The sequence below is a fragment of the Apus apus genome, chromosome 10 (assembly GCF_020740795.1).
Source record: "Apus apus isolate bApuApu2 chromosome 10, bApuApu2.pri.cur, whole genome shotgun sequence".
In the NCBI taxonomy this organism is placed as follows: domain Eukaryota; kingdom Metazoa; phylum Chordata; class Aves; order Apodiformes; family Apodidae; genus Apus; species Apus apus.
Genome location: NC_067291.1, coordinates 6,070,661 through 6,095,163, shown reverse-complemented (window position 1 = coordinate 6,095,163; position 24,503 = coordinate 6,070,661). Strand labels below are relative to the sequence as shown.

Here is a 24,503-nt window from a genome sequence, read left to right as displayed (position 1 = left end):
GGAGTGGCATTATGGGAATTACTCTGACTAATTTCTAAGTTCTCAGTCCTACATCAGCTGGGCGACATGGGTTCAAAATCACTGAAATATCACATAGCTTAGCAAAGATTGTAATAAAGGAGCAGAGATGGTTGTAGAGATACTGATACACACCCAGCTGAGGGGGAGCAAGAGAAGTAACTTGGAGGGAACGTGTTTGTGCTGACCTAGTTTGCCATTCTTTTGCTGCTTACAGAAGACTCTTCAAAATGAAATCTTTAAGAGAAGCACTCAAGTCTAGATGTGCATATTTCATTTATTTGTTTGGCAAGCTACAGTTTGTAAAATTTTACGCTGAAGGTTTTTACAACTTCCCATTCCTTCCCTTTCCTCCACTTTTTGTTGAGCTTTACTTGGAAATCACACATGGGTTAGAAGCAGCACAGTTCTAGTAACATGCACCGGCTGTTTGTAGCAGCCCTGAAGCTTATTTTTCCTAAGCTGTGACACACAGCCCGAGTTCTTTATAGTTTTTATAACTTCAGAAAGGTGTTTGATCTAGATTTTGCATGACTGGCTATTGGTATATAGATCTCACTGCAGAATTGTAAAATACATTCACAGAGTTGAACAACAGGCAAAGATGAAAGGAACCAACTGAGCTCCATCAACTAACCAACCCAGGAGAGGTAGTGTTTGGGTTGGTTTTTTCGGTAACATCCACTTATTTTTTTCAATTGTCCTGGAGTAAAACTGGCTAAATAGACTGACCAGATGAAAGACAGAGCTGTAATTGTGTATTGTTAGTACTAATAACTCATGCAAGAGACATACTGAGGATTTTTGAGAACTGAGGGGTGTGGGAGCTTCAGGCATTATCACAAATGGGAAATTACAGTGGTCAGATTGTTAAGTAGGGTTTGGTTTTTTTTCTTAAGACCTTATCTTTCTACTTTAAGAGAAAGAACTACTTAATCTTCTGATTAACCTCCCTATAAAACTCAATGTGAAGAGATTTAGAAGTGCAACCTTGAAATTTTCTGCATAGAGTTTTGTTAAATGGGTCTTGAATGTTACTGTGGTTGCAGGGCACGTGGTTTGGATCATAAATTATGTGACACAGGGATGTTGCACATGTGCAACAGCATAGTGAAGCAACAGCAATGAGATCTAATAAATTAGTAATGTGGGAATTTTAACACTGACATAAAATGCTGGCCTTTCTGGTCAGTAAGACACAATTCATGTGCTTCAACCAGATCTTGACATGATGGTGTCTTTATTGTATGTACAGGCAATAATTCTTCCATGAATTCTTTAATGCTGAAAGTGAGCTTGTTTATTTGTTTTGAAGTATCTGTCATTCCTAGTAGGGAAATAAAAAGTTTAGTTTAATAGGTGCCCTCATAGTCACTGTGTAGCCCCTGGACAATGTAGGAATGGTGGGTTCACATATAACCTCTCTAAGAACTAGTGCCCTCTTAAAAAAATTACTGATATATGAACACATAGCACGTTTTTCTGTCTTTCCATGGAAAGTTTATCATAACAAAGAAGGAACAAATCAGCTTCTAGCACTGATACTTGTTAAATAAACTAAATCTATAATCAAATATGTATCAGTTAAGTGCCTCAGTGATTATGGTAGTGTTCCAGATAACTCAGGACACTGTCTAGTGGTGTAGTTTTGTCTGTGCTGCAGGGACATTAAGCAGTATAATAATGGATGACAAGACAGAACTTCTGAAGTGTCTCCTCTTAGTAAGCATGCCATGATTCATGTGTTGAAGTACTTCAGCATAATAAAGCGAATTAAAGACAGATCAGAAGCTGTCTCTTAATTTCTTACAGATTTTCTATGTTTGTAGCATCCTACCTTAGTTTTCTGTCATTTAATGATTCACTTTGCCAGAGAGGATTATATGGGCTTTTCATTACGAACTTTACCTGAAAACCTCTTCTAATCTTCCTTTTAGTTAAGAATAGTTCTCAGTCTTGGAAACAGGTGTAAACAGCCCCAGCATAAATGTGAGAGCTTATTCCATCTTGACTGTCTCAAGCTTGAAATCAGGAAGATGGCACTGGTAAGATGTAGATGAGATGTATATGCAGAGCACTTTGTAGATGCTCTGTAGCCATTTGTTAGTGATTGGATCATCAGTAACCAGTGTGGTCACCTCCCATTAATCTGATCAGTGGTGGAAAGCATTTGTCCTGCAACAAATGAGATCCTTTAAGAAAGGAGGTAGAATTATTGAATAAAATGCTGGTTTTGTAGATATAAGAGGGGTTTAGGGTTTGATAGCTGTGTAACAGAGAGGAAACCATCAAGCAGGAACTTGTATTTAACTGGTTGTAGGTCATCTCTGTGTATAGTAGCTTCTCTTTATGAATAGACATCTTGAAAGCAGTATTTCTTCTGCATAGTTCATTCTGTAAAGGAGATAACAAAAGATTCCAATGTACTTTTTTCCTTGCTTTGGATGAAGAGTTGATTGTCCTCTTTCTGTCTCTTTGGTTAAAGGTGATAATTGTGCCTGGACTCCTATATGTAGCCAGCATCAAGATGCAGAATTATCTCCAGCTGCACTAGAAACAGGTGAGGTAAAGCAGGATCATACAGGTGTCCTTCCTTTTAGAAAAATAATAATTAAAAGCTTCTGATAAATGGGCTCTGGAAAAATTGTGGTAGAAAAATAGGTGTATTATGTACAGTGCTGATGGAACCAGCCTTTGAATAAAAATAAATGCTGCAAATGAAGACTTGTGTTTTAGTTCAGCATTTTTGCTTTCTCTGTATTTCTCACTAATCTCTCTCATATAATTCACTGCTTATAATTTTCAAGGTCTAGAAATAAGGGGAACTTTATTCTTAAATCTGGGGGTAGGTGAAGGGGTTAGGCCTAAAGCATTAAAAGTTACATAAGTAACACTGAGTACCTGGTGGTTCCCCGTACTGTTAATAGCAACTGAAGACCTCAAAAGTAGAGGAAACAGAAATGTCATGTGTTTTTTTTTTTCAGAAAAACAGACATTTTATGACAAAGTAAAAACATCTGTGACAGTATTTGTTTTGCCTTTTCTTTTTCTTTTACTTTTTTTTTTTTTTCCCATTTTTTAAACTTATTACTTTAAAGATATTCTTCCCCCCCTTTTTTAGTTTCTGGTTCTCATATGGCTGCCTCAGCTTGTCAGCATTCTTTGAGCAGTTTCCTATCAAGTGGAAAACAAAGGGATACAAGGAAAACTGATCTACACCTAAAGCCAAAGGCTTTGCACAGAGTCTCAAAAGAGCGACCACACTCTTTAGTGGACCTTAAGGCCTATAAAGACACCAAAATTTTGGTGGCAAAGTTTTTGGAACATTCAAACTGTAATCTCCCTCCAGAAGTACGTCATGTAGTGAACAGCATACGGTCAGTAATAAAGTCTGATGAGAGACACATGGAAGAAGCCATCTTCAGTGCCAATATTATAGACCAGGTAGGCCATTTAAGTTGTAAAGATTTGTTCAGCTTCATAGACGCATATCTTATTTAAATGTTTTTACAGCTTTAAGTACTAATGACAATTGCTACAAAAGTTCTTTTACAGTAACATGGCTTTAGTAAGAAAAAATATTTACTGGACAGTGATGCATTTTACACTGAAGCACTTATAAAGGCCTTTAAAATTCTTCAGCTGGACCCAGTAGTATCCTAGGAGGTCTCTAGGGAACTGATATTTACACATTGATAGTCACGGTCTCTGATATCCAACGATTTTCTGCACCTCTGCAATATATGAATTTGTGTTCATGTACAGAGACACACACCATTGACTTGGATCAGTTGTTTTTGCAGCCAAATCTATTTGTAGTGTAAGGCACTAGCTGCAATGAATAGGTAGATACAAAAGCTAAGCCACAATCTATCAAAACAGAGCAGTGCAGTTACCCTTACTCCTGACTAGAATGATAATATGACCCTTGCTATTTTTAAGAAAAAGAATTGAGAAATTCTGCTTTTCCAAGTGAAGGAATAATGCATCTTCTCACCTTGAATGAGAATAAAACAGACACAAGGCTTGGAAGGAATCCTTTAAAGCAAGGGCATTAGTAGTGACAGCAGCTTTTATTATCTAATGCACATGTAATAAATCTTTTTTTGCTGGAAGGAAGGTAATGAATCACCTCTGGCTGGTATTGTTACGACAATGCCAGCTATAGAAATGAAGTTCCTTTTATAGTGTCAGCTTTGAAAAGCAGAATGTCCTTAGCACTGACTGCCACATTCAGTTTGCTTGCAGGGTTTCCACAGAGTGGGACAGACACTTAAGGATACACTCTTGGCAGCAGTTTCCCCCCTTCCTGAGGTACTGTCATTTCTAAGGCACCAGTCTGCTGACCCCTAAGAGAGGGAAACTGGCCAAGTATTAAAGTAGGACAGATTACAAAGCACGTGAGATAGTGTGATGTGTCCCAGGAAACACACAGGCTTTAATGCAAGATGGTTTTTGCCAACTATGAGGCAGAACAAAGTAGCAGCACTATCTGTTACCTCTGTACTGACATGGGTAGAGAAGCAGAGCCAGCATGACATACTGAAGGGTGTCAGGATGGAAGTAGATTTTAATGTTTTTATTGCTTTACAAAATTTATATATCATTAAATCCTCAAGGTTAGAAAGTTGAAAACAATTTTCTTTAAATGAAAAACCCATAATTTCTCACAAAACAAAATTGTATTAAAAAAATTTGAGTTTTTATGTAGATCATAAAACTGGAAACCAATGGCCTGATTTTTATCCTATGTGGATTTCTTACGTCCAGGAGACATATGGTTTTTCCACATTAAATAAATAATTTTAGTAATTACATTTTAAAAACAAAGACCGTTATTAATTGGTGAAAGTCCAGGGCATCCCAGCCGTCCGCTTAAGGAGTAACAGAATTTTTGGTAAAACAGTTGTCTAATTCAGGTTTGAGAAGTAGCTTGACAGTTCTGTTAACACCAAAATGTCTACCAGGCTTGCAAGGTTTTCGCCCTCTTCCACCTTCATCTAAGCTAGAAAAGCATCTTTCTCCTAAAAGAAACAGGTAAGTTTAATTTGCTCCAGACTTGTATTTGTCAATTATAAGGCAGAGCTGCTGCCTTTCCCACAGGTTTCCCCTTCATTCCTAAAGAGAGAAACAAATACTTGTTTGTGCCTTTGTTGATTCAACATTACAGCAGAGATGAGTCCTGATGCCTCTCAAGCCTGACTTGTGCCTCCCAGTAGCCAGTCCTCAGCCCTGACCAGTTGTAAGAACAGGAGAAGTGGGATGGCTGCATAAACACACATCTCCTCTGGGAGAATTCCATCACTGAATTATTAGATAACTGAATTAAAATTCTATTACAGGACTGACCTTCTGAAATTAAAAATAATTCTTACCCTGTTTTCCCCATTTTTTCTTTTCCATTCCTGCCCTTCTAAACAGGTAATAACATGTTCCCAGCAGAATGTGAATACCTCTAGAAAGCGACTTCAAGAAGATCTTCACCTTCAGAGCTGTGGTGCTCTGAGCTCTCCAGTTGCCTTCTTGCGTAGGTCCCACATCTCTCACAGCTCCGAGCGGGACAGGCCTCACAGTTTAATTGGAGTTTGCCGGGAGACCATCCTGTGATGGTATCTGCAGGTATGTGATTCCAGCAAAGACAATTAAGGAAGAAACCAGGACTGGGAGAAACAAAAGTAGTGGATGACTTAAGAAGTGTCTTCCTTTGGAATTCCACTTTTTTTCCCGACAGCAGGAGAAGAACACCTGTTTTTCTGAATGTAAATTTCAGCCCTGAGTTTTGCAAAATTTTAACTGATTGATTAGTGAAGACATAACAAATGTTTTCCCAACCAGAAATGCATTTATCTCACTGTACTTACAGAAATGCTACTGATGCTGCCTTGCATTTCTTGAGAACCGTTACAAAACTGCCAGAGACCGGCTGTACAACTTAGTAGTTGTATTTATTTAATGTACCTCAAAGTGTTTTAACTATGATCAGTGTTTTAATAAAAAGTATTTCTGGACTTTGCTTTTTCAACAACTGATTTGGACAGAAATGTAAAGGTGATTCATTCCCACATACAGTCTGTTTCTAATCCGGTTTTCCAGTGTTTTTCCTGCCAGGCTCACTGATCTCTCCTGTTAAAACTGCTCCCTGCCCCTCCAGCCCCCCCAGTATGTTGCCCTGTTAAATTACAGGAAAGGCTGCAGTGTGGTTTGTTTCTGCTTTGTTCTGAATGCCCAAGAGCTCATTAATGGAGTAGCGTTTGCTACTACACCAAGGCTGAAGTATTCTGCAAACTGGGTCCAAAAGATGCATTAGGGACAAAACCTTTGAAATTCTGCATTTCCAAAAGAGCAGATTTCACAAAGTTTACAAACACCGATAGGAGTTAGGTGAATTTTTATCTAGCAGAGCCTTGAACATTTTTTTAAAAAAGAATTGTTACTCCAATTAGAAGTTTTGACAATTTTATTACTAAAACATGCCCTTGTTGTTCTGCTGCATGTATGATTTATATAACATTGCTCTTAAAAAATAATCAAAAAGTAAATATTGACACTAATTTGATTACCAGTATAAACACAGGTTTGCCAGCAACGTCTTCCAGTGCAAGCTTCATCCTGGCTCTCTCAGAGGAAACTGGAAAGGCCTTAAACAAAAGGTTCTCTTAAAGAAGCTACCACAGGTGGATGTTTCAGGGGCTTAATTTTTTTTGCAGTGCTTGTCAGTGTTAGTTTCCATTTCAGGTTTAATCATACAGTGGTCTCATTTGTGTCACTCTGAGCTGGGCAGACATCCTGTGAAAAGGTCACAAAGGAACGCAGCTGAAGATGGGTAGTTTTAAGTTTTACAGAATCATCTGCTTTAATGTATTTTAATTACAGCATGCTTCTGTATTGATGTGAAGTCACAGTGACATCCAGTGGCAACAAGGTATGCTAATTGAAAGCATCTACTCTCAAAATAATGGTACAGAAATTCCTAATTCGAGAGCTTAATTCCTTTTATAAAAAATAGTCTGTGACCTTTGCAACTGCACTTAGATGAAGAATTAAATGATCTTCTGCTTGGATTTTTTTATTATGTAAACTTACACAAAAACAAAATAAGCAAGCTTCCTTTATTATTTCAGATTTATTAGTGATAGTAGCTTAATTCTTTCCTAAGGTCAGTTGCATGCAACACACTACTCCTTGAAGTACAGTCATCTTTAGTTACTGCATGGTAAGGCTTCTTAAGTCACAGTGTATTTTCTTCAAGGCCTTGGCCAAAAAAGAAATCTAGACAAAAAGTTACACCAATTAACATTTATCTCATAAGGAATACAACTTTACTACTAGGTTTTTTATCTACACACATTCTAATACTGCTGATGGTGCTAGATTATTTGTCAAAACAACTTACATTCAGAACACGTTGCCTTAGGAATATAAGAATGCTTTATAAAAGACAGAAACAGGTTAAGCATGGCTTTCCCATTTTGAGCTAATATCAACAAAAAGGTAATATGCAAAAATTAAAGAAAAAAAATCCCCAGCCCAACACATACATCACACGACCTGTGCAATAAGTTATTCATGAACTGTTAAATCATAAAAATCACAAGCATTAAAAATAAATATGTATCTAAATAAATATTTTGATTTTAATCTTGTGGCAATTATTCTTTATTTAGCATATGAAACACTTGTTACATGTTTATGTTCACACCTTGCCAAACAGGTTACACTTGTCATAACAATACCAAGTACTACAGTGGTTTTCTTTACATCAGAATCTCAAAGTTTCAACTGCACACATTCCTTTCCACTGAAATACCATCTATTCAGCACCAGTTTTAAAATTATGCAAAGCCATCAGCACTTTATGGGACTGGGATTTTTTTAACTTGAGGCAGCTGTAACTTTCTCTGATTGCTTCTCTGCTATTTTCTGCAGTCTCATTCATCAAATAGTCACATTCACCGTGTTATCAAACAAGACAGACATACATACATCACTCCACAGAAAGGTTACAAATAAATACTTTTTAAGTTTTATGAGAAAAGAGTTTAGAAGATGTTGCAAAATACTTAAATGCTTTACAAAGATTTTTGTCAATGATTATTGTCCTTGACCATCCTTCTCATCACTTTTGGGCAAAGAAATAAAAAGGAAGGAGAGAAAAGGCAGAGACACCTGTCTGTTCCTTGTTTGGAGTTCTCAGATCAGCTTCAAAGCCTTTCATTCATACAAAATACAAAATTCTCTTCAGCTTTGATGGAATCATTTAGTTATTTTGCTGCAAGAGTTGCATGCTAGATGTACAGGGGTGTCTCTTGTCCAGTTAGAAGCCTGAACATGGCAGCTGGCATAGTCTTCATGTGAATCTGTCAATTGATTTACACAGAAATTAACAGAATTGTTACTAGCTTAAAATAATCACAAGGCCCAATCTGCCTCTTCCTGTGGTGCGAGTGCATTTATTGCCCTGGTTGCTACAAGTGTGAATGTTACCAGAGTTCTCTGGCACTAACAGTCTGGTTTGCTATCTTTGCTTTTTTGTGTGGTTTTGTGGTTGTGTTTTGTTTTTTTTTAATGACAACAGGTTGCAAAATCATACAGCTAAAAAGACCCTACTCCAATTCCAATTACAGCCCTTAAAAAAGCAGTGCAAACCTCTGAAAATTCACTCTGCTGTTCTGATATTAACTGAACTTAGATTTTTCTTCTATATTCCATCCCTGTGGGACTGTCATTTCATACCTATTTTCTCCTAACTGGAGTATGATCCTCTGAACCCAGAACTTGGACTTTATCACCTGGTATTTAAATGCTGGTTGAGAGAGTTTGATGGAACAGGTTCTCTCATGTATTTACATTCTTTCTACAGGAAGTTCTCTGATAAGTGTCAAAGAAATTTTACAGCCTACCAGGGTTAAAGGCCTCAGGTAATCAGAGTTGTATCAGAAATACTGCTGTCAGTACCTATCAGAGAACACAAGAGGAAGGAAGGTAAACTTCTCTACCTGATAACACAGACCCTCAGCAGCCATAGCCTGCCTTGATAGCATGGTCTCTTCATGCTGAAAAACAAAATTCCACACTGTCCCATGTTTAGTGAGATGTTATGCAGCAAAGAGGTACCCTAAGGCATGGAGGTTTTATTGAAAGCTGCAGTTTTGTTCCTGCCAGTGTGCACATATTCTGTGTTATTTCCAAGTATCATTTTCCACAGGAAAACAAGTTCCCTTTGATTTTTTTTTTTTTGGCAAAGGAATTAGTGGGAGATCTGGCCAGGGTTTTGTATGAAAATAGCACCAAATTCAGTAGAGACTTGGATAAACTGGAGGATCTTGTTCATCCATTGCTGATTTCACCAAAAGTACTGGAGAGAGATGTCTTAACTTATTCCCAAGGTAGGTTGGAAATGTTCAGGGGAAATGAAATCATTAAAATACCTATCAATTTGAATCTCTCAGCTCTTTGAATATTTAGTTCTGTGGCACATGCTGTAGTGATAAGCCAAGAGACATTTTCATAGCTAACGTTCTTGTGTGATTTCTTCCCTTAACTGGTTGATTTAACTCAAACAGTACATTGAAGGTTCAGAATCATGCCAGGAACTCTTGAAATTGAGTGGACAAATGCAGTGAATGTGTATCTAATTGTTAAAAAAAATGTTCTGTTAAATATTTATTAGTGCTCAACTACAGTTTACTGAGGTGGTGGTTTTAATACTATGTTAGGACATTCTTTTCAACTGAAAAATATATTCTTTCAACAGTTTTAGTTCCTTGATAAAGTATTTGTTTTCTTACCTCTCCCACTGAATTAGACAATGCTTGTACTATCTTCTCATGAGCAGTTGCAACAACACTCTGTCCATTGATCTCAATTATACGATGTCCTACTCTTACTCCTCCCCTCTCAGCTATTCCACCTCGCATCAAGCTGCAAATCTGCCAGGAGAGAGCAAAGTTTATTGTAGTTTTGACATGTCATAATGTAGCAGTTACTAGGATTGAATACATTGTAAGTGATGATGCCATAAGGATTCCAGAAGATACTCGTGGAAAGTATTAAGCAATATTGTGAGTTCTAAAATGTGTGGTGGTTGTTTTCAAAATTTCTCCAAGTTACAATTTTTATTCTTATGGGCTGGGAACATACAAACCCTTAACACAGTGATGCAGGCAGCAGCCATGCAGAGGAGTGGAGTTAGGGGGAAGAGAGGAGTTTTATGTACTGCTGAGATAGGATAAGTGATTTTTACATCTTTCCGATTGTGCCACCTGGACTTTTATTGCAAACTATCACATTATTTCTTCTGAATAATAGAGAATATAAAGGGCTCAAGTAAAACTTAATCTACAACAGCAATTTTATCAAATACATGGGAAAAAATTATGTAAGGTTTAATCTCTAACCCTGCACAAACAGTAATTTAGGCTGAAGCAAAGGATGATGCCATAAAGACATTATGTATTGAAAGCTGGTCATCTGTCAAAAGGGTCACAAAGATATAGGGAAGAGAAAATGAAAGATCTTAAATATTTAAGGAAGACATTTTTTTATTATGAGGGTGGTGAGACACTGGAACAGGTTGCCCAGGGAAGCTGTGCCTGCCCCATCCTTGGAAGTGTTCAGGGGCAGGTTGGATGGGACTTGGAGCAACCTGGTCTAGTGGGAGACATCCCTGCCTATGGCAGGGAGGTTAGACTAGATGATCTTTAAAAGGTCTATTCCACCCAAACTGTTCTATGAGACTATGAAATGTGCAATTTGTTTCCTTCTACAGACTCTTCTCAGCCTAGTGAAGTATGGCAGCTTGTTTCCTGTGCCTCTGCAGATTGCAAAAGGGCACTGCTCTCCAGAGCCACTCCTTTTTCTCCATGGTTTACAGTGCTGTTGGCCACAGCTTAAGATGAAGAAGGCAAGTCAGGCTGCTGTTTAAACTGATAGCTGCAGGTACCAGTGAAGAAATCAGGATAAGTTTTGAATTTATGCCTCCTACAATAGGGGAAGAATTTTACAAGAAGTTACATACTCCCCTGAGAAAGTGCTATTAGAATTATTCTGAGGGTGCAACATGAGTGGTGTAGAGGCAGTTAGAAAAATTTCAGTCCAGTATGAGGAATTTAAAATAATGTTTCCTTCTCAGCAACAGTATCTGTGCTAAGAAAGGGCCCTCCTGCACAGCCTCCACAGCTGAAGGTTAGATAGAAATTGTTGGTAAATTGTTTCAGAAGACTAAGCTCATGCAGCACAGGAGGTAGATAATGTATAGCCTCAGTCTCTGCAACTATGCAGAGCTTGGTTGGCAGCACTGAACCTTTTCTTTACTGAGACAAACCTGTTCTTGGAGGAAATAAGTCTTAGAGCATCCAGTGATGGGTTGTTTCTGCAGTTGCTGTCAGTGGTTAAAATCATAGGCCAAGAATTATTATTTCCTGAGATATGGTAATTTGCTGAGAGCTAAATACAAGCATGGTAAGATGGCTTGTATCCCAGTGAGTTTGTAACCTGATTGAGAAACATAGTATGTGGAGAGGTGGCAAGCTGAAGGTGTAACATTGTATGACACCAGCAGTTTCCTTTAAATTCCTCTTTACAAACAGCAATGCTATAAAAATTAAATCCCTTTGTAGTCAAAGTTCAGGTCGTTTGATATGGGGAGCAAAAATATAGTTATTCTTTGTTTATAAAAGGTCTTTCTCAGTTTTCTGATAAAAGACTTTCTCCTGCTGTGAGAAAACCATGACACTCCATGCTATCATTAGTGGATGAGTTTTACCTACTGTGGTTCATAAAACTATTTCTGATGGACTTTTATGGATAGAGGCACCATCTGGACCCTTCACGGAATTGCATCTTGAATTTCAGTCACATACAATATATTGGTTTGCAGCTAGTCTCCCTTCTAATCATACATCTGATAAGATTAAGTTGTTCTACATAGATCTTCTTGATTATAGAAAGCTTCTCAATTCAACTCACTGTTAGACTAACTGTGCTTCCAGCTGTTGGGGACTGTATGCAGAAATCTGAATGGACAAAACTCAAAATGTGCCAGAAGAGACCCTGTAAATGTATTTTTCACTGTAAAAAAGAAAATACAGAGACAGTACAGCCAGCTGAACTAAAACCTTTCAGAGCAAATGGAAATGTGACCTCTCACCCTCCTGGCATAAAGAAAAGATAATGGGTTGCGTATCTATCCAGAGCACCTTTCATTGTGTGGCTCTCAAATTGCTTCTGACAGCCTGGGCCAGAGGAAGGTCTCTTATCTTCATTCAAGAATGTGATCCCTCTCCAGGGAGGGGAGTCAGCTTCCTTTTTGTGAGCATTAGCTATTTTAATGAGGTAGAAAGAGAGCCAGAGCCCAAGTGTCTCTACCCAGCCTCACACAGCCTGTTAAGCTGGAGACAGTGCAGATGTAAAGAATACTCTGTATTACAGCACACATTTACATGGCTCCTGTGTTTGCAAGTGGCTGACTCAGATGTTAGCCTCCAGCCAGTGGAGCTATGGCAGATGGGACTGGCAAGGTTAAGCTGAGCAGTACCACAAAGTAAATACCATTCTATTCAGCCAGGATTGTTTAACTTGCTATACTTGTTGAACATGGTGACAGCTGTAATATTACTAAATAAAACACGATGGATCTGGTTCTTCTTGTAACCAAAGCCTATACTCTATTTACTCTGTAAACTGAAGAAAAAAAAGAAGAGGAAAAAAGAAAAGAAAGGTGTAAACCATACTGGTTCAATCCATTCAGCTGTTAAGAGATTCTGCAGCATCTCAGACAAGCTGCAGTGCATCAATGTGAAAATTCTGTAGCATCACAATGAATTGTATTGCAACTGCCCATTCTGCAGCAAAACATTAAGTGCAAGGCAAATTAACTATTTATTCTGTGTAAATGCCTTTAATATGACTTATTAAACCAGGTTTCTCCTCATCTTACTCCTATATTACTCTATTCAAACCCTGAATATTTTTCCCTAGACAGTTTAAATAAATATAAACCAAGGCAAGTTTGAAAGAACAACGTGTCTGTTCTGTTAAGTTTGGCCTAATTTTACTGCACTTTTAGATAAAATTGTGCTAAGGTGGGGATGGAAGAGATACATACTTCTCAGAGAAAGTGTCTGAGCTCTAGATTGAGAAATGGTGCATTATCAGCAACGAAAATACAACTGGCAATACACAAGATTTTTTTTATAATCTAGGAATAATAATAGGAATCTAGGAATAATGTGATATGAGAGGACCATTGTATTTATGATAATTATAAAATAACATCAATCATTTTCAAGAGGTGAATGATTTGTCACATTATGTTCCCCTCCCCAGCACACAATGTTTGTATTTATTTCATATGTATGCACAATATTTCTTTTTTTTCCTTAACCTCTTACACTTAAAATTTTAGATTCCTTTTCTAAATATGCAATGGAAGTACATCTGTAGCTTTCAAGAGCCATGAAGAATATTTGCATCATTAGTGCAAGAGGAATTTTGTAAAATTAACACTGATTTATGTTGTTGTGGTTCCCTAACTAGAACTGAGAGCTGGCACTACTGGTCTTTCATCAAGCACACCTCCTGGCTTTGCATCCATTACACAGAATTACACACAGAATGCATGAAAAGAGTCACCTGCAGCAGCCCAGTCTCTGCATCTTCCTGATATCCTGTGCAAGCAAACCCCAGCTCAGAGAGGAGTTCTGTACATTCAGGTTGTTTATGGGCTATTCACTAATATAATGGCTGTACATCCTGCACAGATGAGATAGGCAGGGTGAAAAGGAGCCACTGAAAACCACTATCAGAAGAGGCACAGAAGTAAGTACCAGCTGCATGCAGAACAAGGGGATGGCACAGCAGTGGGAGACATTTAATTATACCTGTCCTGGCAAGCCATTTATTTCTTCACTGTGCTAATGCTGAGCCAACAAAGAATAAGGATATTATTTCTCAACTCTGTCATCATTTATAACAATTGCTGGCAATGACAGAACCACTTTTAGTGTCAAACTACCAGAGATGTCCTTTGCAGAGTCATATTTTTAAATGTTAAGTGAAGTAAGAGAGTTTATCTGAGGAAGAACTTAGAGAAGCTTGTCCATACAGCAGCCTAACAAAACGTTCATCTCTCCTTTTTTTGTGGATTGGCTTTCATGTTCAAACGCAGACTCTTCACAAGTGAATTTTATTACCAGGCTTTCTTTGGTAAACTTTATATTGGATGTCATCTAAATGTTGCTTATTTTAACTGGAATTAATTATGGCCATCCAGTGTGGTGAATATGTCAAATGACCAGTAGGTGGAGTGAACATGCAGTCTGCAGAGTTTACTAAATTAAGGCTGCAATGATGAAGGAGATAATAAGCTGGGACAAGATGGATAGAGTGTCTCAGACTCCATAACTGCCTCTCTCCATGTGAGGACATGATATGCTGCTTCTAATCCACCTTGGCCTGATTCTTTTCCACAGGCCTCCTAAAGGAATTGATAAACACACCGAAGTACAGCTCATTGTTCCTTAACTATTTTCCTCTTTTTATCATAGCACCAGCTGAACATACTACTGTCGCCTACAGTGTTATTTCCTGTTCTTGGCACCCTCTGTGAGAATCAGATCCCATCCCTTTCATCCTTTTTATACCAAGAGTTGGTGCTAACAAAGTGAACTTCCAGCAATACCCATACCCACTCAACATACACATACATGCAGGGGAAAGGAATTAAGCACAGGCAAAGGAGGACAGAAATACACCAGACCTGATTTTTCTGTATTTTTGTAGATACCTCTCTATGCTCAAGTGTCAGAGCATTAATCCCAAACATGACAAATACTTTAAACCTCTGCTTCTAAAGGCTGTCAGCCTTCAGTGTGTATCCAGCAGGGCCACAGCTTGTAGCTGTGTTCCTTATACCAGCCTCTGCTGTGACCCCAACACAGTAACATGATCTTAGGTAGGAATACTTAAAACTGAGGTACAATAATAACTTAGAGGTGACTAGCAGAGCTGAAAAGCCACTAATGAGCCACCTGTTTGCTAAAGCACAGTAAGACCCATAAACCATATCCTAGAGAGTTACCTGCTACTCTGCTAAGGGTGACAAACAGAAGCCTGGGAACTTCAATTGCTGAGTTTCACAGAACGGGACCAGAGCCCATAGTTCTTTGTCATGTGGTTTTCTGTGTGAGCAGCCTAATTATTTTTTTTCCTAGACTGGAGGAAGAGGGGATGGTGATGGTCCTGCACAGTGTCTAATGCTACTATCAGCTCCCAGAAAGGCCAGGTAACTACCTGAGCTATTTATGTTGGCAGTTTGCTTTGGAAAGGTGTTGGAGAATGGCTTGGGAAGGAAGAACTATGAGAGGAGGACCCTGAGCTGCACTGGGTAAGTCTCACCTGCCACATTCATTCTGTTTGCTGCTGTTGTTACAGGGAAACTGCAGCATGCAGAGAAGGGACACCTGGGCCACAGCCTATGCAGCTGTAGTGAGAGATGTTCAGTTTTCACCAGAGGAGGTCACAATTGTACTCCCTTGTCCACTGCCATGTGGTCCAGATAAATTTTGGACAGTGAAAGAAAAATGAAAAGTCTTAGGGAGTGTGTGCTGAAATTTAAAAAAGAGAAACAGGATCAAAGCTAAGATCAGAATGTTATAATTGTAAAAACCTGGTTCAGCATAACTGTTCTCCTTGTAACTCTGGCCCACTAGTGACAGAGTTACACATTAGCTAGCTGATCCAGATGTTGCACCAAACAATCTGGACTATGAATCTTGTGGCTCAATAATGTAGGAAAATACCTCAAGAATGGCAGTATTTGTTTTGGTGTTGTGCATTTGCATTATAATACTCAGAGATGTGATGATAAGGTTTTGATTAATTAAGGTCAGTGCAAAAATAGAGGTAATATGCAAGGATTTGTTGAATACTTCAGTGTGTTTCTTGAAAGAAAAAGAAACCAAAACAATCACTGAACACAGAAACTTACAATTCCATTCTGTACACTGAAGCCCAGCTGGTACTTTAAGTCTGGCCGTTTTATGAGGACGGTAGTAACAGGAGGACAGCTGACAATGTTCAGTTTGACTTGTGTCTGATTCTTGAGACCCTGTAAGATATTCCAAATGTTAATACTTCTGAAATTGATCATAATTTGCTCTGTCATTAATGGATTTCTAATTGTAAGAGTGTAAAGCAGCTGTTTTGAAAAAGATAAGCTAGAATTAATTAGAAATCTGTTGTTAACTTGGGGATACATTTCTCTGTTTTATTTATTTCCCAAGCTATTTAGCACAACAAAACAGATTAAAAAATTGCCTTTATTTAATACAGAAACTTTAAGAAAGTTTTCAAGAAAAAAACAGAACAGACTAGTTCTTGTGCTTTACCAGCATCTGGCTAAATAATCTCCTGCTGCTACTACTCTTGGTAAATCTGCACAGACATTAGAATCAGTCTCATTGACTAAAGATAATGCACTGAGATGGTGTCTACTCACTTCATCTGTCCTGCAGTCACAAGCCTCCAGCCATTTCATCTACACGGAGCCCAGAGAAACAGTAGATGTTAATCCTTGGATTTTAATTTGCAGGCTGTGGGGAAGCCTGAAACTTTGGAGGTAGCTAAGTAATTTAATTGAGGCAAGTTTTTCAGATCTTTGTTTGTTATAGTCCAGTAACAAAGCTGCAATCAAATTCTCCAGACCTACAGTTCTGCACATTATCACCCCTGAATCTCTGTTGATAATCCTCCTTGTTGTCAATGATAACTACTTTTTTTCTTTTTTCTTTCTTTTTTTTCATTGATACGAAAAATCTGCTGGAAGTCTACAGGGCTGATTGTCAGAATTGTACATCTCTGCTGGCTTACAATCTACAGCATATAGTTGTAAGTTTATAAGTTACCTTTATGATCCCTTGGCATGTAGCAAGAGGTAGACCAACCAAACTGGTCCCATTGATGGACATGATCTGGTCTCCAATGCTTAGTTTTCCTGAACGGGCTGCAGGGCCTCCATTCATCATGTTAGCCAGGATAACAGTGGGTAGAATGGATCCCCATCCAGATTCCACAATCACAACCCCAAGAATTTCTCCCTTCTGCTTTTCTAGCTGGAGCTGCAATTAAAAATAATTTTAAAAAACATATTTTTTGCTTTGATTTATCTAAATTTGAGCACTGGCATGTCAGTTGTTCCTGACTAACACCTGCAAATTACAAAAGTAGTTCTGTTCTTTGTCCTGAGGTAGAGCAGGACTTCAAAAACCCTGATAATGCTGTGTAACACATTCCTGTTTCTTTTCAGGGCCACCCTCCACTTGTTTGTTGAAGGTCGTACAGGTTCTCGTAATAAGCAAGAAACTAACACACTGGTTAACTCTGCAGAGGCTGGTGGAACCAAATACAAATGAGTGAATGCCAAGTAAGTTTTTATCCTCCCTGGAAACTGGCAGCAAGGGAAGGCTGTAACATTTTGTGGATAAGGCAATGCCTGGAACAGAAGCTTGAGTTCAGCTCCACTTCTGCCATAACTGCTCAGATTGTCTCTTGATCTCAGGGTTTGTCTCTCCTTATTTTCAGGCAAGGATCTCTTGATTATTGTTGCTGTTATTATTACTACTATTACTATTATTATTAACATTATTGAACATACTTGAGCTTAGCATGATGATCTAACATCCCTGATATGCTTGTGTAATGGAAATGATGACTTCTCAAATATGGTGATGTTAACTGTTCAGTAATCATAGTATGTCTGTCTTTTACAGAAGATGAGTAAGAGTTTAAGTAGAAAACACACTCTTAACAAAATGCTGGGAATTCTTTTCTTTCAAATGTGGAAGGACAGGGACATCTGTACTTGCAGGAATCATGAAGGCCAGCTGACTTTTGTTGCAGCTATCCATCACCCAATTAGAAACAATGATGCCACATAATGAACTTTCAGATCACTTTAAAAAATGACATATCTATATTTTCCTGATCCAGTTCTAAATTAGACTAAGATTTGTTCAACTGAGTTTTCCCATGTTTGCTACAAGAGAAACACCTTGTCAGGCTTTATAGGCACAGGAAAACACTCTGACTGCAGATGTATTAAACTACACATCAAATCAAAACCTTTCCATCTGCAGGTACAGTATAGGTGGAAAATACTCTCTTCCCAAGAACACACATGCTGTACAAAAGAATTTGTAATGCTAGAAAAAATAAGTAGGGAAGCTGTGACTGCAGGATTAAGCAATTTGCAGTTAATCTCAAAAAAGATTGCTTTAGGACTCAGCAGAGAAACTGACCTTTAGAATACAGGCCAGATCCATCCCTGCTGTAGCAACGCAAGACAGAGCAGAATCTGGGTGCAGCTGCACTGGCTGTATTCTGGTTTGAATGCCCAGCATTGCAATGACATTTGTATGAAATGTAAAATGTGAACTATATGGCTGTTGTACAGGAAGAATCCATTAAGCCCAAAACAAAATGTAAATAGTTACACTTATGTCATTTGGGGCACTTGAGGGAAATTCTTACAAGTGTGAAACTATTTAATGTGGCAGTTCTGTTGAAAAAGGGGAAAAGAAATTTACTTTCTCAGTGCCACAACATCCTGGACTCGTCCTTGCATCTATTAAGGATAAATCACAACATGCTTTAAAATGGATTGTCATGTCTTTCTCTGCATCAATACCTTGGTAAAACATGAACACCTTACACTGTGTACTGTGAATAGCAGAGAGCTTATCTATGTCAGATATACACGTGCTTTATTACTGTTTTGATCAGTAGACCTTGAAAATTAAAAGAAGAAATTCTAAAAACTTATAAAGCTGCTTTTAGTAGCACAGTATTCATGAAACAACTCATTTTGAGAGGTAAAGTCATCCTTAAAATGATAAAAGATATTTCCATGACAACTACATTTCCCTGAAAAAATGGATCAAACTGAAAAGAAATTCCAAAACTACTTTACCTCTTTGCAGTTTTCTGAATTGGAAAAGTGTATGAGATCATCATTGTACATCTCTTGGGTGTTGATGATGTCGCTGTATTCTTTCTGACTGAGATCCTCTGGGTTAATTCCATTGGCTCTTAAAAACTCTTGGTAAGCCACGCTGAAAGCCTGACCAATTGACTGAGCTATCAGCTGTGCCTGGAATATAGAACAAAACACAGCTCAGAGAAAGGGCCCATAAACAGTTTACAGCTGGAGCCATAAAAGCAAGAGAGAGATTGGATTTAAAGACAGAGTCACAATAAATGATCCTGCAAAGTTGCTACATTAGTCTACATTAGTATAGATATAAAGTCACTTTCAGGTCAGTTGTACAGAAAGAATCCATTACATCCAAAATCAAATTGCAATCTGCTTTTCAAAACCCTGTGGATCGCTCTCCATTAGCACAGTGCAGTAGCAAGCAGCCATATGCTCTTCATGTACTCGTTCCAATAAACACTGGAGAGGACTGGCTTTGTACCAATATGGAACAGAGCTGACAGAAATGACTGTCACAAACCCTGCTTCTGATCACAGCATATTTCCAGGAGTGAGGAGAGAAGGGATGCTCTGCTTGCACGTGCCTTCATAGACACGTACACACTGATGATTTTGGTGGTTGTGTCACCTGCTGGTTCTCCAGCTTGGTTTTACAGGACTGAAAACACTGCTTCAAGAAAACCATCTGCTCTCCTATTTCTGCCATGGTACCTGTGTTTCATATTCCCAGCAACCCAGTAATAGCCCTAGTTATCCATTCCACATCTACAGTAGCTATTCCCATTAACACCTTGACCAGCAATGTCAGGGATGCTTTCAAGAATGCAGACAGAGCCATGATTATAGCTTGTTAATTTTAAGACCAGCTGTTCGAAATCCCATGTCTTTATTGATTTTTGAAGCACTTACCTCTGCATGCATTTTACTAAAGTATGCAATAAAATGTGACTTCCCATTGGTTGCTATTTGGATGTCAGAAGTACGTAGGCATTGGAAAGAAATCTACAGAAACTGACAATGACGACAAGACAGCTTTATAGATCCAGCACGCTGCGGAAGTCAACTAATTAAGTAGTTATTGAACTGCTGTAAAATTTACTTTCTTGTTCCACTAGATGGCACTGATACACAGAGAAACAGGTAGAGGGAAGTACAAGGAATTTGTAGTCAAATTTTTCTAGGCTTGATTTTTTAAATGTTCCTGAGTTTACAGCAGCTCCCAGGAGAATGTCACATTGAGCTTTCACATATTTGTAGTTTGCAGGTACTGGATTCTGTCATTGGGGGATGTATCTCCCAATGATCTGAGGAGGAGCTAATAACACCTTACAATGTAATTCCCTACTAATATTTCTATCAAAACTATAAAACTATTCAGGAAATGCAACACACTTTCTTATTCAGCAGGTACTTGATAAATGCATTATGAATGCATAGGGCTTTCCAGACAATACTGTAAATCTAAATCTCCTTGCAATCTACCATCAGATACAGTGTTTTCTTTGATGTAGAAAGGTGGCTTTCTTATGACATTTGTGCTGCAGCACTGAAAAGCACCAATCTGCTTCACTGGAAAATTGTCCTAGAAAATCAAGGGCTTATTTAGCCTAGCCAGTCACAAATCATTCCTTTATGTTTTAAAACATCTTTTCCAATCCTATCAGTATACCAAGAGGTTTGGAGTAGTATAGAAGTTATAAATAACGGTTTTTATATCATTCCGCTACTGAAGTTTATCACCAGTCCTTACAGACTCCTTTGCTGTCTCTGCAGTTCTTTGCTTTTGCCTCCATTCTGCATTCTCAAAACAAACATGTCTATATGTCACATTCTCTTCTATTACTGCTAGTAACAGCCAGTTCTCACATCTTAATTTCATCTGTATCTCCAAGGTTGTTATGAATGGTTATTAAAATCTTGAGTATTAGCTACAACTTAGAGATAATGTAATTAAGTTGCTTGAAAAGGTCACCCCAGCAAATCAGTGGCAGAGCTGAGATACTAGGTCTGAGAACAATCCCAGTGCAGGACTCTCACCTTTGGACAATGCCATTTCTCCTTCACAGGCTTAGCTGCTTTAGAATAATGAAAATAAGTGCTTAGTTCAAATAATACCCAACCTGGGAGTTACGACTGTCTGAACCAAAGAGCTCAATGCTTTTTTAATTGGTATGACAGAATTTATATTTAAAGCTGTTCTTATGTAACAATGGTCAGAATGTTTAGTACAGCCAGTTACTAATATCTGTATCTCAGACAATAAATTTTGCTTTTTCAGTTTGACTAGCTTGGTATTTTTTTCCAGCAAATGTTTTGTGTTGAAGAGCACTACTTCTACAATGCTATCTTGAGAATGGCTCCAAGTTCTTTGATCTTTTGGTATTTCTGATGCAAGTGAAAATCTTCCTTTTTTAAATGGAATTTTAACAACAACTGTCATAGGGCTAATATAGTATTAGATCTCAGATTATCTTATGGCATAAAATTACTCTAAATTATGCTTTCTATTTTATAGATGTTCTGAGAGAGTAGTGAGAAGCAAGTTCTTCCTGGTCTTTTACTTAAGAATTGCTAAACTCCACTGGCCATGAAAAAAATGTCTATAAACATAGAAAACCAAACTTTCTTAGCTCTACTGCATTTATATAAACATTCTAATTCATAATCCTTGCTAGGCATGAAAAAAGAGAACTGAAAAATCAACAGCTGAATCTGTTCTTAAACATCAAAGTATCAAGGCAGATGTTTGAGAGTATGTGTACCAACCACAGGTAAGTGCACCATGAGGACTGGGCAGAGGGCAACCTGGTTCAGGCCTGCCAGGCTGGTAGACCTCAGCAACTTGGCTGCAGTTTGAAAGAGGTCCAGAATGGTTTCACCTCATTGCCAAGTGTCTGGAGGTTTATGTGTTTATGTCACAACCCGCTGAACTGAAGGACCCAGTACAGAATGAATAATCAATTTAATATCCCATAAACGAATTTTGACTAGGGATGGCTATCAACTTCCAGATGACTCCAAATAAGTAAGTACTAAAGCATTTGGAGCAGCACTGTTGAAAGAACACAAATTATTCTATAACAGAGGAAACAAAGAGGACTGAGAGAGACATGAATTTGTGGAGACAGAAAAGAGGTACAAACATGGATGAAGAACTGGCTGATGTTTCCACAGAAAAACCTGTAGCTGCAAGCAGAAAATATTATTGACAACAACAATTATTTCAATTAATTAGATACAATTTCAGAGATTTTCTAAGTGACATACAATGTTTAAATAAATTGAATTCCATGTACTTACATCCTCTGACTCAAAGACATGGCATATCATTTTGTACTGCTTTTTTCCTTCCTGGGCACCAGGTGTTGTTTCAATGCAGTCCTGAGAAGCTGATCTCGGCATGCGGCGCCGCGCCATCAGAACCACGATGTTCCCGATGTCGGCAATGTAGGAGATGGTGCGCAGGGCGTGATCCATCATTGTCTCCTGGGGAGAGCAAAGAGAAACCAAGTCATTCCTCATGCCTGCTGTTATTCTACTGATGCTGCATCTTCCCTCTCCTTGGTGGCCGCTTGCTTGAGAATGAGAAAACCTACAAAGGCACTTTTCACAGCCCCAGATCTGACACTCCGTATGCAGTCAGTGGGCCCCAACTGCAGGCATTGTGACTGTTCAAGAAATCAGCTTCAGTGGAAGTGTTGCCTGAGCAGATACAGCATGGTTACTCCTGCAAATAATGCAGTTCTAGACTTACAAAGATTTTCATGCTGTTGGCAAATTGTTTCCCTTTTGTATTGGTTTTGCTGAATGAAGCAGATGAATTTCTGCATTTCTTCATCACAAGTTTTAGCAAAGTCATACAGGTATGAGAAAATGTTATAATTTCTCAATTTTATTGTAATCATGTCCTATGATACCAATAACGTCTAAGGTAACATTTGCTCATACACATCCAAGCAAAACTTACTTTCTTTGTAAAGAGCTGTGAAAGGCAGGATTTCACCTTCTCTGTAGGCAGAATTTTTGATACTTTTTTCTGCCAACCTGCATATCTCAGGTCACTTTGCAGGGAACAGGTCTGGGCTCACAGTCAAGTTGTATTCCAGTCAGTGTCATCTGGCTGCCAATTGGTTTGTGCTGCGAGCATGAACTCAGAAGAGCTGCTGCCTTTGAGAATGATTTTAAGTAGAAATCTATCCAACCTTCATCCTAATGAACGTTTCTTACATAAAACACCATGAAGAGTACTGCCTCTATCTCAAATCCATGAGCTCTGCATCTTCTTAATTACTTTAGTCTTTTTGAACTCTTAATTTACTTTCTGCTTTCAGTAAGACTTGAGTTGCTTTGGACAAGAGAAAAGTGAGTGCATATTTGTAGTCCATCATGAAATGGTGGAATTGAAGATCCTTAGGGCAGCAAGGAGGGCTCACAGCAAGCTTACTACCCTTGACTTCAGGAGGGCAGATTTCAGCCTCTTCAGGGATCTGCTCAAGAGAGTGTCATGAGATAACATCCTGGAGGGAAGAGGGGCCCATGGAGGCTGGCTGAGATTTAAGGATCACCTTCTCCAGGCCCAAGAGTGATGCATCCCAACTAAGAGACAGTCAGTTAAAAACTCCAGGAGGTCAATGTGGATGACCAAGCAGCTCCTAGAAAAGCTCAGACTGAAGAAGGAAACATACAGAGGGTGGAAGCTAGGGCAGGTACCCTGGGAGGATTACAGAGAGGTTGTCCGAGCAGCTAGGGATCAGGTCAGGAGAGCCAAATCCCAGATGGAATTAAATCTCGGGATGCAAAGAGCAACAAGAAAAGCTTCCATAGGTATGTTGGGGAAAGGTATGTGAAGAAAGGAAAACTGACTACAGGATTGTTGTTTGTGGGGTATTTTTGTTTTGTTTTTTTAACTAAGAAGGCTATTTGTTGTTTAGGTTTTTTGATTATTAGCTACTAGTGGCTCTTGATATGTATCAGAATGTCCCACTGAGCAGCATGAGGCAAGTTTTCACTTAACTCAGTCACATTAGATGCCTGAGATGCCCTTTTGCTGTGTCTGTACTGGCAGGTCTCCCTTGAACTTCCAAAAAAACCCCTTATAACATGGTAGGAGATAATACACTATTTAAATAATGTATATAAGCAGCAGCATCCTTTATATAAACAGGTAGGCATTAGTTTACCATTAGCTGAACAAATCTCTAAGGCCTGAGAGAAAGATTGTTAATCAGGTTGACAAGAGTAATTATTGTAAGAATTTCAGTACAATTTAACTTGACAGAGAGAGAAAAATAAGAGTTGTTTCTTAGAACCACCTGTCTTACTGAAGAGACTCACTACCCATAAAATTACTCTAATGATTCTTCTAAGGCTTGAAAGAAAAAGTGTTAGGCTTATCACTAAACTATGATAAGTGGTGATGGTTAAGAGATGGTTTGGGAAACGTCTCTAAGGGTTGCAGCAGCTCAGTAGGGTTTATAGTACTTCTCTCAGTATG

The 24,503-nt window shown here is 38.5% G+C and overlaps 2 protein-coding genes across 14 annotated transcripts in view; one reads left to right on the top strand and one right to left on the bottom strand.

Moving 5' to 3' along the window:
• The window catches only part of ENTREP2 (endosomal transmembrane epsin interactor 2), a 119,111-nt gene extending 113,124 nt beyond the window's left edge, over positions 1 to 5,987 (top strand). For all 9 annotated transcript variants that reach the window (XM_051628199.1, XM_051628198.1, XM_051628197.1 and 6 more), the window contains 3 exons: positions 2,504 to 2,578; positions 3,140 to 3,462; positions 5,440 to 5,987. In XM_051628199.1, coding sequence (XP_051484159.1) covers positions 2,504 to 2,578; positions 3,140 to 3,462; positions 5,440 to 5,625 — 584 coding nt within the window. In that variant the 3' untranslated portion in view covers positions 5,626 to 5,987. The remainder of the gene's footprint in view (positions 1 to 2,503; positions 2,579 to 3,139; positions 3,463 to 5,439) is intronic.
• A 1,135-nt stretch (positions 5,988 to 7,122) lies between these two features.
• The window catches only part of APBA2 (amyloid beta precursor protein binding family A member 2), an 89,187-nt gene continuing 71,806 nt past the window's right edge, over positions 7,123 to 24,503 (bottom strand). For 4 of the 5 annotated variants that reach the window (XM_051628189.1, XM_051628188.1, XM_051628190.1 and 1 more), the window contains 6 exons: positions 22,310 to 22,495; positions 18,986 to 19,165; positions 16,923 to 17,135; positions 16,007 to 16,126; positions 9,807 to 9,947; positions 7,123 to 8,375 (listed from right to left, as the gene is read on the bottom strand). In XM_051628189.1, the coding sequence (XP_051484149.1) occupies positions 8,304 to 8,375; positions 9,807 to 9,947; positions 16,007 to 16,126; positions 16,923 to 17,135; positions 18,986 to 19,165; positions 22,310 to 22,495 (912 nt within the window). In that variant the 3' untranslated portion in view covers positions 7,123 to 8,303. Of the gene's footprint in view, positions 8,376 to 8,918; positions 8,974 to 9,806; positions 9,948 to 16,006; positions 16,127 to 16,922; positions 17,136 to 18,985; positions 19,166 to 22,309; positions 22,496 to 24,503 lie in introns of all 5 variants that reach the window. The other variant, XM_051628191.1, reaches the window with a different exon arrangement.